Below are 15,199 nucleotides of genomic sequence, written 5' to 3'. Positions count from 1 at the left end.
TTCTCTCTCTCTTTTTCTGTCACTTTCTCTGTCTCTTTCTCTGTCTCTTTCTCTGTCTCTTTCTCTGTCTCTCTCTGTCTCTTTCTCTGTCTCCTTCTCTGTCTCCTTCTCTGTCTCCTTCTCTGTCTCTTTCTCTGTCTCCTTCTCTGTCTCTTTCTCTGTCTCTTTCTCTGTCTGTTTCTCTGTCTCTTTCTCTGTCTCTTTCTCTGTCTCTTTCTCTGTCTCTTTCTCTGTCTCTTTCTCTTTCTCTTTCTCTGTCTCTTTCTCTGTCTCTCTCTTTTTCTTTCTCTGTCTCTATCTCTGTCACTTTTTCTGTCACTTTCTCTGTCTCTTTCTCTTTCTCTGTCTCTTTCTCTGACTCTTTCTCTGTCTCTTTCTCTGTCTCTTTCTCTGTCTCTTTCTCTGTCTCTTTCTCTGTCTCTGTCTCTCTCTCTGTCTCTTTCTCTGTCTCTTTCTCTGTCTCCTTCTCTGTCTCTTTCTCTGTCTCCTTTCTCTGTCTCTTTCTCTGTCTCTTTTCTCTGTCTCCTTCTCTGTCTCTTTCTCTGTCTCTTTCTCTGTCTCTTTCTCTGTCTCTTTCTCTGTCTCTTTCTCTGTCTCTTTCTCTGTCTCTTTCTCTGTCTCTTTCTCTGTCTCTTTCTCTGTCTCTTTCTCTGTCTCTTTCTCTGTCTCTTTCTCTGTCTCTTTCTCTGTCTCTTTCTCTGTCTCTTTCTCTCTCTCTTTCTCTGTCTCTTTCTCTGTCTCTTTCTCTGTCTCTTTCTCTGTCTCTTTCTCTGTCTCTTTCTCTGTCTCTTTCTCTGTCTCTGTCACTTTCTCTGTCTCTGTCTCTTTCTCTGTCTCTGTCTCTTTCTCTGTCTCTGTCTCTGTCTCTGTCTCTCTCTGTCTCTTTCACTGTCTCTGTCTCTTTCTCTGTCTCTTTCTCTGTCTCTTTCTCTGTCTCTTTCTCTGTCTCTTTCTCTGTCTCTTTCTCTGTCTCTTTCTCTGTCTCCTTCTCTGTCTCCTTCTCTGTCTCCTTCTCTGTCTCTTTCTCTGTCTCTTTCTCTGTCTCTTTCTCTGTCTCTTTCTCTGTCTCTTTCTCTGTCTCTTTCTCTGTCTCTTTCTCTGTCTCTTTCTGTGTCTCTTTCTCTGTCTCTTTCTCTGTCTCTTTCTCTGTCTCTTTCTCTGTCACTTTCTCTTTCTCTTTCTCTTTCTCTGTCTCTTTCTCTGTCTCTTTCTCTGTCACTTTTTCTGTCACTTTCTCTGTCTCTTTCTCTGTCTCTTTGTCTCTGTCTTTCTCTGTCTCTGTCTCTTTCTATTTCTCTGTCTCTGTCTCTTTCTCTGTCTCTTTCTCTGTCTCTCTCTCTGTCTCTTTCTCTGTCTCCTTCTCTGTCTCTTCCTCTGTCTCTTTCTCTGTCTCCTTCTCTGTCTCTTTCTCTGTCTCTTTCTCTTTCTCCTTCTCTGTCTCCTTCTCTGTCTCCTTCTCTGTCTCTTTCTCTGTCTCTGTCTCTTCCTTTGTCTCTTTCTCTGTCTCTTTCTCTGTCTCTTTCTCTGTCACTTTTTCTGTCACTTTCTCTGTCTCCTTCTCTGTCTCTTTCTCTGTCTCTTTCTCTTTCTCTGTCTCTTTCTCTGTCTCTTTCTCTGTCTCTTTCTCTGTCTCTTTCTCTGTCTCTTTCTCTGTCACTTTTTCTGTCACTTTCTCTGTCTCTTTCTCTGTCTCTTTCTCTGTCTCTTTCTCTGTCTCTTTCTCTGTCACTTTTTCTGTCACTTTCTCTGTCTCTTTCTCTTTCTCTTTCTCTGTCTCTTTCTCTGTCACTTTCTCTGTCACTTTCTCTGTCTCTTTCTCTTTCTCTTTCTCTTTCTCTGTCTCTTTCTCTGTCTCTTTCTCTTTCTCTTTCTCTTTCTCTGTCTCTTTCTCTGTCTCTGTCTCTTTCTCTGTCTCTTTCTCTGTCTCTTTCTCTGTCTCTTTCTCTGTCTCTTTCTCTGTCACTTTCTCTGTCTCTATCTCTCTATCTCACTCACGTGGAAACATTCGCTGGCTTGGTAATATCTCAATAAAATTGTGATTTTGCATTTCCACCCATACAACACCGATCTGCAACATTGATTTTACGTCGTACTACTCCCACAGTTTTGGGCCCACCCCCACCAAATTTTCTGTGCAGCTTTTGGGGTCCCTGCACATGTCCAAGAGTGGGTGGGAGTTTTCATAAAATTTCTCAAAACATTTTTTTGTTGTTGTTGAGATTTTGGGCTCCCACCTGTGTGTCGCATGCTTACCTCACGAGTGATTAATAAAAGTGTACAAATAAAAACTAAAATGAACAAACATGGCCTTGTCCACTCACAAAGTATTTCAAAATGTCAAATTTACCTTGAAGGGAAAAGCTTCGCTTCATTTTCTTGGGCTTCGACATTTCAAACTTTAACCTTTTGAACCCTGAGCTCCTTGGACTTTTGGCTCTCCCACCCTGGATTCCTTGGAGAAAAATCTGACCACTCGGGTATATGGAGGTTTGAATAGTGGCTGGTAAAATAGCCGCTAAAGTTCAAAGGGTTCAGCACAAAAAGTGGAAATGGTAATGAAATGGCGATCAAAAGTGTCACCTCGCCAAGCGAACTCTAACTGACCCGAGGTGTTCTCAAACACGCTAGGCTCCACGCAAACTCGAGGTAAGCATCAGCACATGAGTCCCCCACAAGGTGTGGAGCATGTTTGGACCACATTTTATGGGAGCGTAAAACCGAAACGAGCGTGTTGAGAAACAGCATGTGTCGATGAATTACTGTCCTATATATCGTCCGGACTGTAGGTTGTCGAAATGTATACTAATGGTGTGAATGGTTCAGAAAAGGATGGACGAGTCCTGTGTAGCAGCAGACCCTGGAATTACCCTGGCCGCTCTTCATCGGACACTCTCATCCATCCTGTTTTTTAAACCGTCACGCCATTCATGTACAATTCTCCATGACAGTTCCATATTGTGCAGTCATTCTCCCGAGTGTGCCACACGGCTTGAGAGCGTTACTAAGCAAAAAAATCTGGTAACTCCCTGATGCACAAGCACGTGGAGAATTGCCTTGCGGGTGTAGGGGGGTTTTGTACCCATAACATGACACTGGGTACCCCCAGCACATGTTCAAAAGTTGGTGTGGATTGGCCCAGCGATACAGGTGGAAATCGTAAGCGGGCTTTCTACCCTCGCAGGGAGTAGGGAGGATATTTTTTGGTGCATCCATGACATGACCCTGTGTACCCCCAGCATGTTTGCAAAATCTGGTGGAGACTGGTCCAGCCATTTTTTCCTATGATTTTCAGAACTGCACAAACATACAGATTGGGGGGGAGGGGTTTAGGGGTTTTTGTGGGGGTGGTAGCAGCTTAAAACTTTGCCCAGATTCTGAAGTGCCGACACCCAAAATTTGCGGCCTCAACATACTATTGTTCGGCCGTGAAAGAATAACATACAAACAAACCCACAAATACTTGAAAATATTTATGTACAGTAAATTCTGCATCACATTTATGAAAATAAAAGTCCTCTTTTATTACCCCTTTCTTCAGGTGCTGGGGAATCAGGAAAAAGTACAATTGTGAAGCAAATGAAGTGAGTATACTATTCGAGACCCTTCTGGGGATCTTCACAAAAAGTCAGTTTCACACCATTATGATGTCATTTTGTAACGTCATAAAGGCATGATGCTTGTTTATGTTTGTTATCAAGTCATCACCCTATATGCCGTATACGAGAAGAATGAATGTTAACATTATGATGAGTAATTGAAAATGGACCTCAAACTAGTCAGGAGAGCTCTTCTGGAGATCTTCGCTCAACAACTGCGAATGTGAAATACAGTAGTCACAGATTTGCAGATTATGATCCGAACATGCTCTGGGTTTTATGTTTTACTCCCCACCCTTCATGTGATTTTTCTCTTGTTCAAGCTTGAACGTTCAACAGTCTTGTAAACACTGGACAAGTTCAGAGTGTTTCTGCAAGGACTTCATCAGATGGGAGACGATGATTCAGCGATTTGTTGGCGTATTCTATGATTTGTTGTTTTTGCGGAATGTTTCTGCTTAGTTTTTCTGTGGGTAGGTTTTCCTTGGACACTGAATCATCCCTATCCTGAGAGTCCAAGTAAGTATTCTTGCTGTTTTCAGAAGCACAGCTTTCTCTCACTGTGTTGTGCTCATATCAGTGATGTTGGGCTTCAGGAGATACTTCTCTATGTTCTAAGTCGGTGGCCTAAAGCTCCGCCAATAACCGGAATCGCTTGTATTGATGTTACCTTCTTTTATTTCAAATTTATGTCCCATTATTCCATTCATCCACATCACTAGTTACATAATGAGACGGGTGAGACTCACTCAATATGAAGTGGGGTCCTGAATGGTTACCAGCGCCATCTGTACTTCCTCAATGGTCACCTGCGTGTGAACCATCGTGTTTCCTGTCCCTCACTTCAGACTTCCATGGCACGTTAGTGTATGCCGAGGGCCTTTGGCACTCTGTGGCTCCGGCACTGTGTATTTCTTTTTTTATACATGGTCTCGGCTTGTGGAAGACTTAGGACACAGAATAGACCAGGACACAACGTAACAAAGGGAACAGCAGGAGAAAGTTGAGGATGCAACGGGTGGACAAGATGGATGAGAGAGGAGGAGGAGGGAGAGTGATTAAGTGGAGGGATAGAGGCGACGGGGAGGGAGAGAGATGAAGGGGAGGAGTAAGTAACAGATCTTCATGGAGTAACCAACAATTTGAAATGGGAACCGAATGCTGACAAAGGTATGCAAACCTCCATGGGAAGCGAGGAGAAGCTGACCTCTCGGGCATTGACCCTTTGTCAGAGCTAAACAAGCAACTTTGAAAAGAGTCGGCTGCTGTGTCCCAGTACGGTCGTCAAATTCTAAATCCCTAACACGATTTAAAGGGGAAAGAGAGTTGTGGGGCACAGTATCGAAACGATGCAAACCCTCGCAACGTGAATGAATCGCATTTGTTTCCTTTTTTTATTCATTCAGGATCATTCATGATACGGGCTTTTCGCAAGAGGAATGCAAAAAATACCGTGCCGTGGTGTACAGCAACACCATTCAATCCATGGTGGCCATCCTGCATGCCATGGGGAAGCTCCACATTGACTTTGGGGATCCGGATCGAGCCGTAAGACTCTCACCCCGCAGTTGCATATTCCCACATTACAAACTTTTAACTGCGATCACGTTAACGCAACGGCTCAGTTGGCCATGTAGTAAGTGATTGCAGGTAAAACAGTCAGGATATGACCTTGAACTGTTTGTGACAACCTGAAGAATGTTTGTCTGGTGTTTATTGCATGACCATTTTACACATTTTCTCCATGTACTGTTGTTGTTTCTTTCATTTTCCTTTTTTATTCTTACTTTTGTAATTAGCCAGTCTCCCGCACAGCAGGAGATGTGGTTTTGCAAGTGTGTGTGTGTGTGTGTGTGTGTGTGTGTGTGTGTGTGTGTGTGTGTGTGTGTGTGTGTGTGTGTGTGTGTGTGTGTGTGTGTGTGTGTGTGTGTGTTCGTGTGTCCAGGCAATAACATTTCTACCATTTGAGCTTTTGTCATGAAATTTTCAACAAACCTTTATTATGAGAATACGGACAACACGAGTTAATAAAATTTACATTACTGCTTGTTAGCTGTTGTTTTCGGCAATTTTAGTTTGAATAAAAAGTGAAAGTGGACAGGCTTTACATTTTCAGATGCTTTCTAAAGGTTATGTTTTCATTAATTGGCGAAAAAATTTTTTTGCCAAGTATGTTGGTCTGTAGTGTTCGTTTGTTTGTCTGTTGAGTGGTCACTATACTACCATTATTGGGTGGTCGCTATACTACCCTTATTGGGTGGTCGCTAGACTACCCTTATTCTCAGGTTTTTGGGTGGTCGCTATACTACCCTTATTGGGTGGTCGCTCGACTACCCTTATTCTCAGGTTTTTGGGTGGTCGCTATACTACCCTTATTGGGTGGTCGCTATACTACCCTTATTGGGTGGTTGCTAGACTACCCTTATTCTCAGGTTTTTGGGTGGTCGCTAGACTACCATTATTGGGTGGTCGCTAGACTACCCTTATTCTCAGGTTTTCCGTCAGTCTGTTTGTTTGTATGTAATGGACAGCTCTGGTGGCCAGAGGAGTCAACCGATTTTGATGAAACTTGACTGGTAGGTTCATACCAGGATGTAGTTGTACGCTTTTGAGCACCGTTGCTATGGACACCACCGTTGTCAAGCAACGGGACTTTGAAATTTTTGAAAAATATCCGAAAAAATTTTTTCCCCGAAAATCAAAAATTGGCTTCCGCACTTTTTTGCGCACTATAATCAACCTCTTTGTCAAAAATTTTCAGCCCGATCCGTCAAAAACTGTATGACTAGTATGCAATTATATAGCGACCACCTATGTCACCTACCGGCTTGTTGGGTGGTCGCTAGAGTACCCTTATTTTCACTTTTTCCATCTGTTTGTGTTTGTTTGTTTGTTTGTTTGTTTGTATGTCTGTATGTAATGGACAGCTCTGGAGGCCAGAGGAGTCAACCGATTTTGATGAAACTTGACAAGTAGGTTCATACCAGGATCGATTTCTATGCTTTTGAGCACCGTTGCTATGGACACCACCGTTGCCTAGCAACGGGACTTTTAAATTTTTGAAAAATCCTAAAAAATTAATTTTTTCGAAAATAAAAAATCGGCTTCCATGCTTTTATGCGCACTATAATCAACCTCTTTGTCAAAAAATTTCAGCCCGATCCGTCAAAAACTGTATGACTAGTATGCAATTATTTCGCGACCACCCATGTCGCCTACCGGCTTGTCTGTCTGTTTGTCTGTTTGTCACACGATTTTTGGCCACACTTTTCAAGTAATCGTTTTGAAATTTTGTGTGTGTGTACGTGACCAGCCAAGGACGGCAACACTAAATTTTGGTGAAGATCCGAATCCAAATCCGGATGTGAGAATTTTTTTCAGTGATTCTTCACCCATGAGAGATCGGGCTAAAACGATATATAACACGATATCTCAAAAAGTTGTGGGCGGATTCGGACGAAGCTTGGTGGACACGTTGGGTGTGTGACAAGGAAGAATTGATTAGATTTTGGTGAAGATCCGAATCCAGATCTGGATACAAGAATTATTTAATTTTTAACTGATTCTTCACCATTGAGAGATGGGGCTAAAATGATATTGCATGACATCTCTAAAAGTTGTGGACGACTTGTGACAAAACGGGGTGGAAAAGTTGGTTGGGTAAAAAGAACAAGCCGATTCGATTTTGGTGAAGGTGTGGAATCAGATTCAACCTATCAGTGGCATACAAAATGTAAACTACTCAGCCTGGCGGAGGTATGTTCTCTATGGAGTGTCGTTCCGTTTTGCCAAGTTGTCTCTCTACGAGTGATTTTTACATCCCTGTCTGTCTATCTGTCTGTGAGCAGGATATCTCAAAAAGTTGTGGACAGATTCAGACGAAACTTGGTGGACAGGTTGGGTTGTGACAAGGAAGAATTGATTAGATGTTGGTGAAGATCTGGATCCGGATATGAGAATTAAAAATTTTAAAAAGTGATTCTTCACCATTGAGAGATAAAGACAAAAACGATATCTGGCATGATATTTCAATATGTTGTGGACGAGTTATGACAAAAGTTGATGGATGAGTTGGTTAGGTGCCAAGAACAAGCCGATTCAATATTGGTTAATGTCCAGATCCACATCTGGCCTATCAGTTGGATACAAAACATAAACTGTTCAACCTGGCGGAGGTATGCACTCCACCGAGGTTATGCACTCTGCTCTAGTTACCCTCGCCGAATGAGAGGGTATTGCGTTTGGTTGGGTTTGTTTGTTACTTGGTGAAAAAGTTTCTTTGCCAAGTATGTTGGTCTGGAGCATTTGTCTGTCTGTTTGTCTCGATGTCACACGATTTTTGGCCACAGTTTTCAAGCAATCGTTCTGAATTTTTTTTTGTGTGGAGGTGACTGGTCAAGGACAGCAACGCTTAATTTTGGTGATGATCCAAATCCGGGATGTGAGAATTTTTTTTCCTGATTCTTCACCATTGAGAGATCGGGCCAAAACGATATATAGCATGATATCTCTAAAGGTTATGGATGGATTCACATATGAAACTTGGTGGACAGGTTGGGAGTGCCAATTCACCCCATTTGCTGAAATCTACCTCCTCCTAACCCCTCACCTGCTATCCCCTCTCCATTCCCATCCCATCTTGCCCCTCATCCTACCTCCACTTTTGGCACCTCTTCACTGTCTTCTGCTTCAGTATCAGCTCGTCCTCTGTTGTCCCAAACTGTATGGTGTTCTAACATCTGTGGGCTCTATTCTAACCGAACAGATATCTCACTCTATTGGTTCACGAAAAAATATTTTCACGAAAAAAATAAGTGACCACTATATTCGTTATTGTTGTGTGTCTGCCTGTCTGTCTGTATGTATGTCTGTCTGTATGTATGTCTGTCTATCTGTCTGTATGTCTGTCTGTCTGTATGTCTGTCTGCTATCTGTCTGTATGTCTGTCTGTCTGTCCCGAGCATAGCTCCGTGGGTTTTGATCCGATCCTGATAAAATTTTGGTGGGAGGTTTGTATCATGATCTAGTTGTGTTTTCCTGAAAATGGGTGTGGTCCGCCCATTATGGGTGGAGCCACGCCCAAAAAACTTGTTTTTAGGGGGTAGCCGATTTCAATTTGCATCTTCTCCTCGGGGGGTTTGTCGAATCTGGCAGGGGTTTCGGTATTTGGTTAGCCCAATGACACCTGCATAGCCCCATGGAGCTCGATTTTTCATTTTCGTCACAAGTCACGAACTTAGAAAATTGCGAATTTTGACATAAAAATCCATCTTCTCCGAGGGGTTTGTCGAATCTGACGGGTTTCGGTATTTGGTTAGCCCAATGACACTTGCATAGCCCCACGCAGCCGATTTTTCATTTTCGTGTCAAGGTCACAAGGTCACGAACTTAGAAAATTTTGAATTTTGACATTAAAATCATACGACCGCCCAAACTGTGAGAGCTCGGATGACAATATTTTTTATGCATAATTTTGAGGTCATTCCCCACCTAAAGTCTTGAAACCATTTTGCTCTATCTCGAACACCTTGCCCGTGGCGCCCCCTTCAAGTTTGTTTTTACGCTGATGTCATCAAAGTATGGATAATCCGAGGAGTGCGAAATGCCATAAAGCCTATATGACGTTATATTGTTCCTGGAATGTTCCAGAGGAAGTTTTGCACTAAAGGTCATAATCCTTGACCTTTGACCTTTAAAGTTCACAAACGTCAAATTTTCAAAGTTGTGGGAATCGAACCGGGTTTTCGACCTTCTTCGACGAACTAACTCCAATAACCTATAGCACGTATCCTGTTTCCTTATTTTAATGTCCACAACATTGTTTTGTGACCTTTAAAGGTTATGCAAAGGTCAAATTTTTAAAGTTGTTGAACAAAACCGGGTTTTCGACATTTGCAGCTAATAACCTGTCACTCGTACCACATCATGTTGATCATTTTTATAACTTGGTCAAACATTATCACGTCGTCTCATCCTTGACTTCTGAAACAATCTACATCGTCAAATACCACTCGTGAACCATCGTCATCTTCAGACTTATCAATCAGTACACTCATCATCACCACAAACATGCTCCTTCCTTCCTCTCAGCACACCTCCACCTCTTCCCAACCCCTCAAATCTTACCCCCCCTGCTCACTCCCTTATTCACAATACCACTACTAAGTCTTATCCTTCCACTTTCCCCACCTCTCCCATCACCCTCCTGCACCTTGGCCATGCCTGCTCTCAACGTCTCCCCTCTCTCTCAAAGTTTCCCTCTCAAAGCAACCTTCACATTCTTCCTCCTCCAAGTTTCCCTCTTACCTTTCTCAAAAACTCCCCCCTCACCCTTCTCCATTAACTCTTCCCTCTCACATTTCTCCCTCAAATCTCGCCGCACTTCCCCTTCTCAAAGTCCCCCCCCTCGCATCCTTAAAGCTGCTTCCTTCCGCTGCCCTCTCTCTTCCATGTCATCACTCCACCTCCAATCTTCAACTGCCCTCTGCCTCCTCTCTTATTACTCCCCACTTGACCTCAACCCATCACCATCGAGCCTTTTCTCCTCCTCATCCGGCCCCCTTCTCAAGCTATTTTGCAATCCCCCACACTCTTTCAATGACTCTCCTTACCTCCCCCCCTCCCTCCTTCGTCCTATCCTCCCCCTTCCCTCCTTCGTCCTATCCTCCCCCTTCCCTCTCCTCCCTCTTCTTTAACAGTGTGGTCCTCAAATATCCAGGACCTTCGCTCAAACCTGACAGATCTTTCCATACCAGTTGCCACTGACAAACCAGACGTAATCTGCTTAACAGAAACTTTCCTCCTTCAAGACGTCTCTGACTCCTTCGTGTCTCTCCCTGGTTACTCCCTCCTCCGGTATGACAGACCTGAGCCTCGTCCTGTCAGCGCAGTTGCTCTCTTCATCAAAGACTCTATTCCTCATTATCCACGCACTGCCCTCACTCCCCCACACCCACCTCATGTTTATATGTGTACTGTACCGTCCACCAAACAGTGATGACTCCATCTACACCTCACTATCCGAAAACATGGACCAACTTCTATCTTGTCATCCAAACTCTCTCTTCCTCATATGTGGCGACTTCAATTGTCATCTACCAGTTGGCTAGGTGTGGGTACCTCTCTCACCTGTCATGGCACTTCAGCAAAAGACTTCTGTGACTCATTGGGACTGACTCAATTGGTCAATTTCCCCACTCGGATCTCAACCAACGGTACTCCATCTCTTCTGGATCTGAATTTGACAAATTTCTCTGAAAATATCTGTGAAAAGGACTAATCGATTCGATTTTTGTGAAGATTTGAATCTGGATCCGGGCACGAGAATTTTTTCAGTGCTTCTTCACCATTGAGAGATGGGGCCAAAAACTATGTAAAGCATGATATCTTGAAAAGTCGATACAAAACGTAAACTGTTCAGCCTGGCCGAGGTATGTGCGCGACTGAGTGCCGTTCCGTTTCACCAAATGTCGCTCTATGAGTGATTTTTCATTTGTTTGTTTGTCCGCAAAGAACTTTCCTGTTTTTCTCCGCAACCGCTCGTCAGATTGACACGAAATTTTCACCACAGGTGTGAATACTCATGCAGCATGTTTTAATGATAATGTCCTTATAGGTCACGTAGTGCGGCAGCCACGTTGGAAAAATAGAAAAACTTTGAAGCTCTGTATCTCTGAAACCGCACCAAGGAAATATTTGAAACTTGGCACACGGCAAGTACTCCTCATGGGGAATGTGATTTTTATGACGTCATAATTTCACATGTAGAACAAACACTACATCGGATCAGTATGAACATTTTTGAGGGTCATCTCGGGATAAAATGTTCCACAGGAAAAAAAAAATTGATGATGTCATCGGTCACGTGATTCAGCTGCTATATTGTTAAAAAAAAAAAGAAAAAAAAAAGAAGCTTCAAGAATCTTCTCTGAAGTGGCTGAACAGATCGAGGTGAACCTTTGCACATATGACCGCCTATCCATGAGGAACAAAAGGTTCACACATATAATGCCATAGGTCACATGGTTTGGCAACCATATTGGATTTACCTGAAAACTTTGAAAAATCTTCTCCATAACAGCTGGACAGATCGAGGGGAAACCACAAAAATGTTCCCCAAGCCTTGGGTGTAGAAGATTTTTAAGGAATTTATACACTAGAAGGAGACAGGGATTTATGCACTAGAAAGGAGGCGGTTATGAGGAGATATGATAGAGATGTTTAAGATAATGAAAGGCATCGATAAAATAAGTGCAGATGAATTATTCAACAGAGTAGACAGTGATAGGACCAAAGGCCATAGCCTGAGAGTGAAGAAGAGGAGAGTTAAGACGGTAGCAAGGCAGGGGACTTTCACTCAGAGAGTCGTTGATGCATGGGATGGTCTCCCTGGAAAGGTCGTGGCAGCAGAAACAGTGGATAAGTTTAAATTAGAATTAGGTAGGTACCTGAAAGCTATGGAGATAGAGGGGTATGGGGATGTTGACAGGACTTTTAGGTAACTTGAGCATTGATGGGTGATTGTGTGCATTGTACAGAATGCTGTTGGTGGGGGTCTCGTCAAGGGATGTTGTGTGTTTTTAACCAAGCACGTGCCCCCTCCCTTGAGAAGAAGAAAAAAAAGATTTCAAAAAAATACGAAATACAAAAAGAGAAAAAAAAAATTACAAAACTACAAAAACTTTAAATAAACAGATAAATGTAAAAAAACCATAAAAACACAAAAAATAAATAAATAATAAATTTGGCATTTCTTTGGATCTTGTGTTGATAAATTAGTATGGTGGTGATGTCGCGCAGGCATAGGCTGAATGGCCTCCACCTATGTTTGATTTCCTTGTGTGTAATAATTGATAGGTCACATGGTTTGGCAGCCATATTGGATTGAAGAAAAATATTAAATAATATTTTCTCTGGAAATGCTTAATCAATCGACATGAATCTGCACAATTATAATCTGGTATTGATGGGGAATACATGTTTTAAATTTCAACTTGATTTGGGCACATGGTCTGACAGTCAGAATTATTTAATATTTTTGATTTGGGTTCTCTTTGATTTTGTTGATTTTTTTTTTTTGAATAAGGCTCACTTGGCCGTACCTGGATGGGTTTGAGGGTAGAGGAGCAGCAGTTGAAATGTGAATCCAATCCAGGTTCCTCCTGATGACTTCATCATTGCTTTTTGCTTGTTTTGGTTCCTTCTGATTACTTCCTTCTGCCACACGTGCATCAGCGAGCACGCCGAAAAGCACATCTGATCAGGGTAGGCTTCGGACAATCGGAGTCCCAGTAGGTTTGTACGTGCTGTGGTCTCACCCTCAGTGCAGTGGGGAGCTGCACGGTGGTAATAGCCACACATGTGATATGCCCTGCTTCCTGGTTCAGAAAAATCTGCAGAAACACCACATGCGAACATGATATTCGGGTTGTTCCACCAGGTCTTCGGTGAGTACAGGCCTTGAGTTGTGATGTTCCCAAGTCTGAAGTCCAGAAGGAACGCTCCTATATGCAATGCAGATTGCCAGGGCAGCCGCTGACTGCAAGGCACCGCACACCAAGTGGTGACAGAAAACCGTTCAGGACAGTGGCTCCTTAAAACAAGCAAATAAAAAGAGAGCCTCTTATATCTCAATTGCCAGTCACAAAATTGTGCAGGGTATGGAAATGTCATGTCCCATTCTCCCTTACCTCTTTGTTTTAGCTTATCTGGAATTGGAATTCCAGATAAGGTATTGTCATCATGAAATGTCCGTTCGTCTGTCTCCTCTTTCGACTTCTCCGGCCAAACTGCTGGGCCGACCCGGCTGAAATTTGGCAGCAAGGTTCCGCTCCTGACTGATAATGGGGATTACAAAGCTCGTTCTGGTCATGTGACTATAAGTATGGTCAAAATGGCAGACTTAGTAAATTCCTTCAAAAATCTTATTCTCCAAACCCACCAATCAGAATGCTACCAAATTTGGGTTACAACATTAGGAAAGGATACTGATATTAAATTGCAGAGGCCATGCTGATCACGTGACCGACATTGTGTCAAAATGGTGGACTTAAATTATTGGGAAGATCCATAAATTCATAAAAATTCATAAAATGATACCAAATTTAGGTTACACCATTAGGCCAGGGCCCAGATAATCTACAGGCCCAGTGGTCCTTTATTTTTTTTTATCCTTCCACATCTCCTCTCACACCTCCAACACTCCCCTTGAGTTACTTGTGTTAAAGGTACACATTTGTGTTGAGTTGGTAGTTTTGAGCTTGTGCGGGGCAACAATAACCACATGTCATTCTTAATTTGTTCTTTTTCAGAATGATGCACGACAGCTGTTCGACCTGGCAAACATGGTGGAAGACTGTTCATTCCCCACGGAGATCTGCATGGTGTTGGCACACCTTTGGGCTGATAGTGGTGTGCAGGCCTGCTTTGCACGCTCAAGAGAGTACCAGCTGAATGACTCTGCTGCCTAGTGAGGAATTCCGTCACCCACAGTTTTGCCTTTTGTTGTCACGGGATCAATATTGCCATCAAAATGTTCTTTGGCTCCCCCAAGAAAGAACCATTCAGTGGCCCTACAAATCATAACATCGAGATTCAGCAACGAGAGTTGTAGCCGCAATTGTCCTGTTAATCTTAAGATCAAGACCAACAATTAAATTTAAATGTCAAGTTAATAAAACAGGACGAACCAAAGAAACTAGATTGATAATTAATAAAACATGACTAAAAAAAAAAGGAACAAGATTGATGATAAAACATGACTAACAAAAGATTTGTGAAATATTCATTACTCTTTAATGGATGTAACGAGGTCTTTTGACCAGTACTATGTACAGTGGCCTGCAAAAGTATTCACCCACCTCCAAAGTTTTCACATTTTGATGCCAGCTGAGCTTATTTCATGATTCTTTCAAATCAAGCTTAAGATCTAGCATCTTCACAAACTATTCCAAAGTGACGAAGCTAACAAACATAGATGAAATGTGAATCAGTTAGATGAATAGAGAAAACTAGAAGGGCACTCGGGAGAGCGCATACCATAATGCCTGATCCAGTAGAACATATCGGGCCCAATAGACTTTTGAAATATCAGGCTACATATCGTTTTTGGCCCGGTCTCTCAATGGTGAATAATCACTTTAACAATTAAATAATTCTCGTATCCAGATCCGGATCTTCACCAAAATCGAATCAATTCGTCCTTGCCACACACCCAACCTGTCCACCAAGTTTCATCTGAATACACCCCTCCCCCCCCACTGTAGACCCCTCCACTGAGTGCAGAGTTTGAGGCAGTCGACACACTTTGGTGCATCACGGGTGATGAAGGTTAATATCATTGGTTCATCGAAAGTAATGTGTGTAGTTTCGTTTTGGAGAAGATAGCAAATAATATTTTGGGGGTAATCTCCCCCCCCACCACTCCCCCACCGTAAAAATCCTGAGACCCCGGTATATATATATATATATAGTAATCCCCCGTTTCTCGCGGGGGTTACGTTCCAGACCTCCCCATGCTAAGTGAAAATCCGCGATGAATGGACGCCTCCCCAAAAAATCGACTCGTCAGACTGGTCGGTTTGGGAGTGATCGGGTTTGAGGTG

The 15,199-nt window shown here is 42.8% G+C and overlaps 1 protein-coding gene across 3 annotated transcripts in view; it reads left to right on the top strand.

Moving 5' to 3' along the window:
- Positions 1 to 15,199, top strand: part of LOC147019026 (guanine nucleotide-binding protein G(i) subunit alpha-1-like) — an 82,674-nt gene that overhangs the window by 42,279 nt on the left and 25,196 nt on the right. For all 3 annotated transcript variants that reach the window (XM_085899197.1, XM_085899198.1, XM_085899200.1), the window contains 3 exons: positions 3,539 to 3,581; positions 5,003 to 5,144; positions 13,907 to 14,064. In XM_085899197.1, coding sequence (XP_085755323.1) covers positions 3,539 to 3,581; positions 5,003 to 5,144; positions 13,907 to 14,064 — 343 coding nt within the window. The remainder of the gene's footprint in view (positions 1 to 3,538; positions 3,582 to 5,002; positions 5,145 to 13,906; positions 14,065 to 15,199) is intronic.

This window comes from Eptatretus burgeri, chromosome 10 (assembly GCF_056783735.1).
Source record: "Eptatretus burgeri isolate ZD-2024b chromosome 10, Ebu_testis_v1, whole genome shotgun sequence".
NCBI lineage: Eukaryota > Metazoa > Chordata > Myxini > Myxiniformes > Myxinidae > Eptatretus > Eptatretus burgeri.
This window is presented reverse-complemented; position numbering and strand designations above follow the sequence as displayed.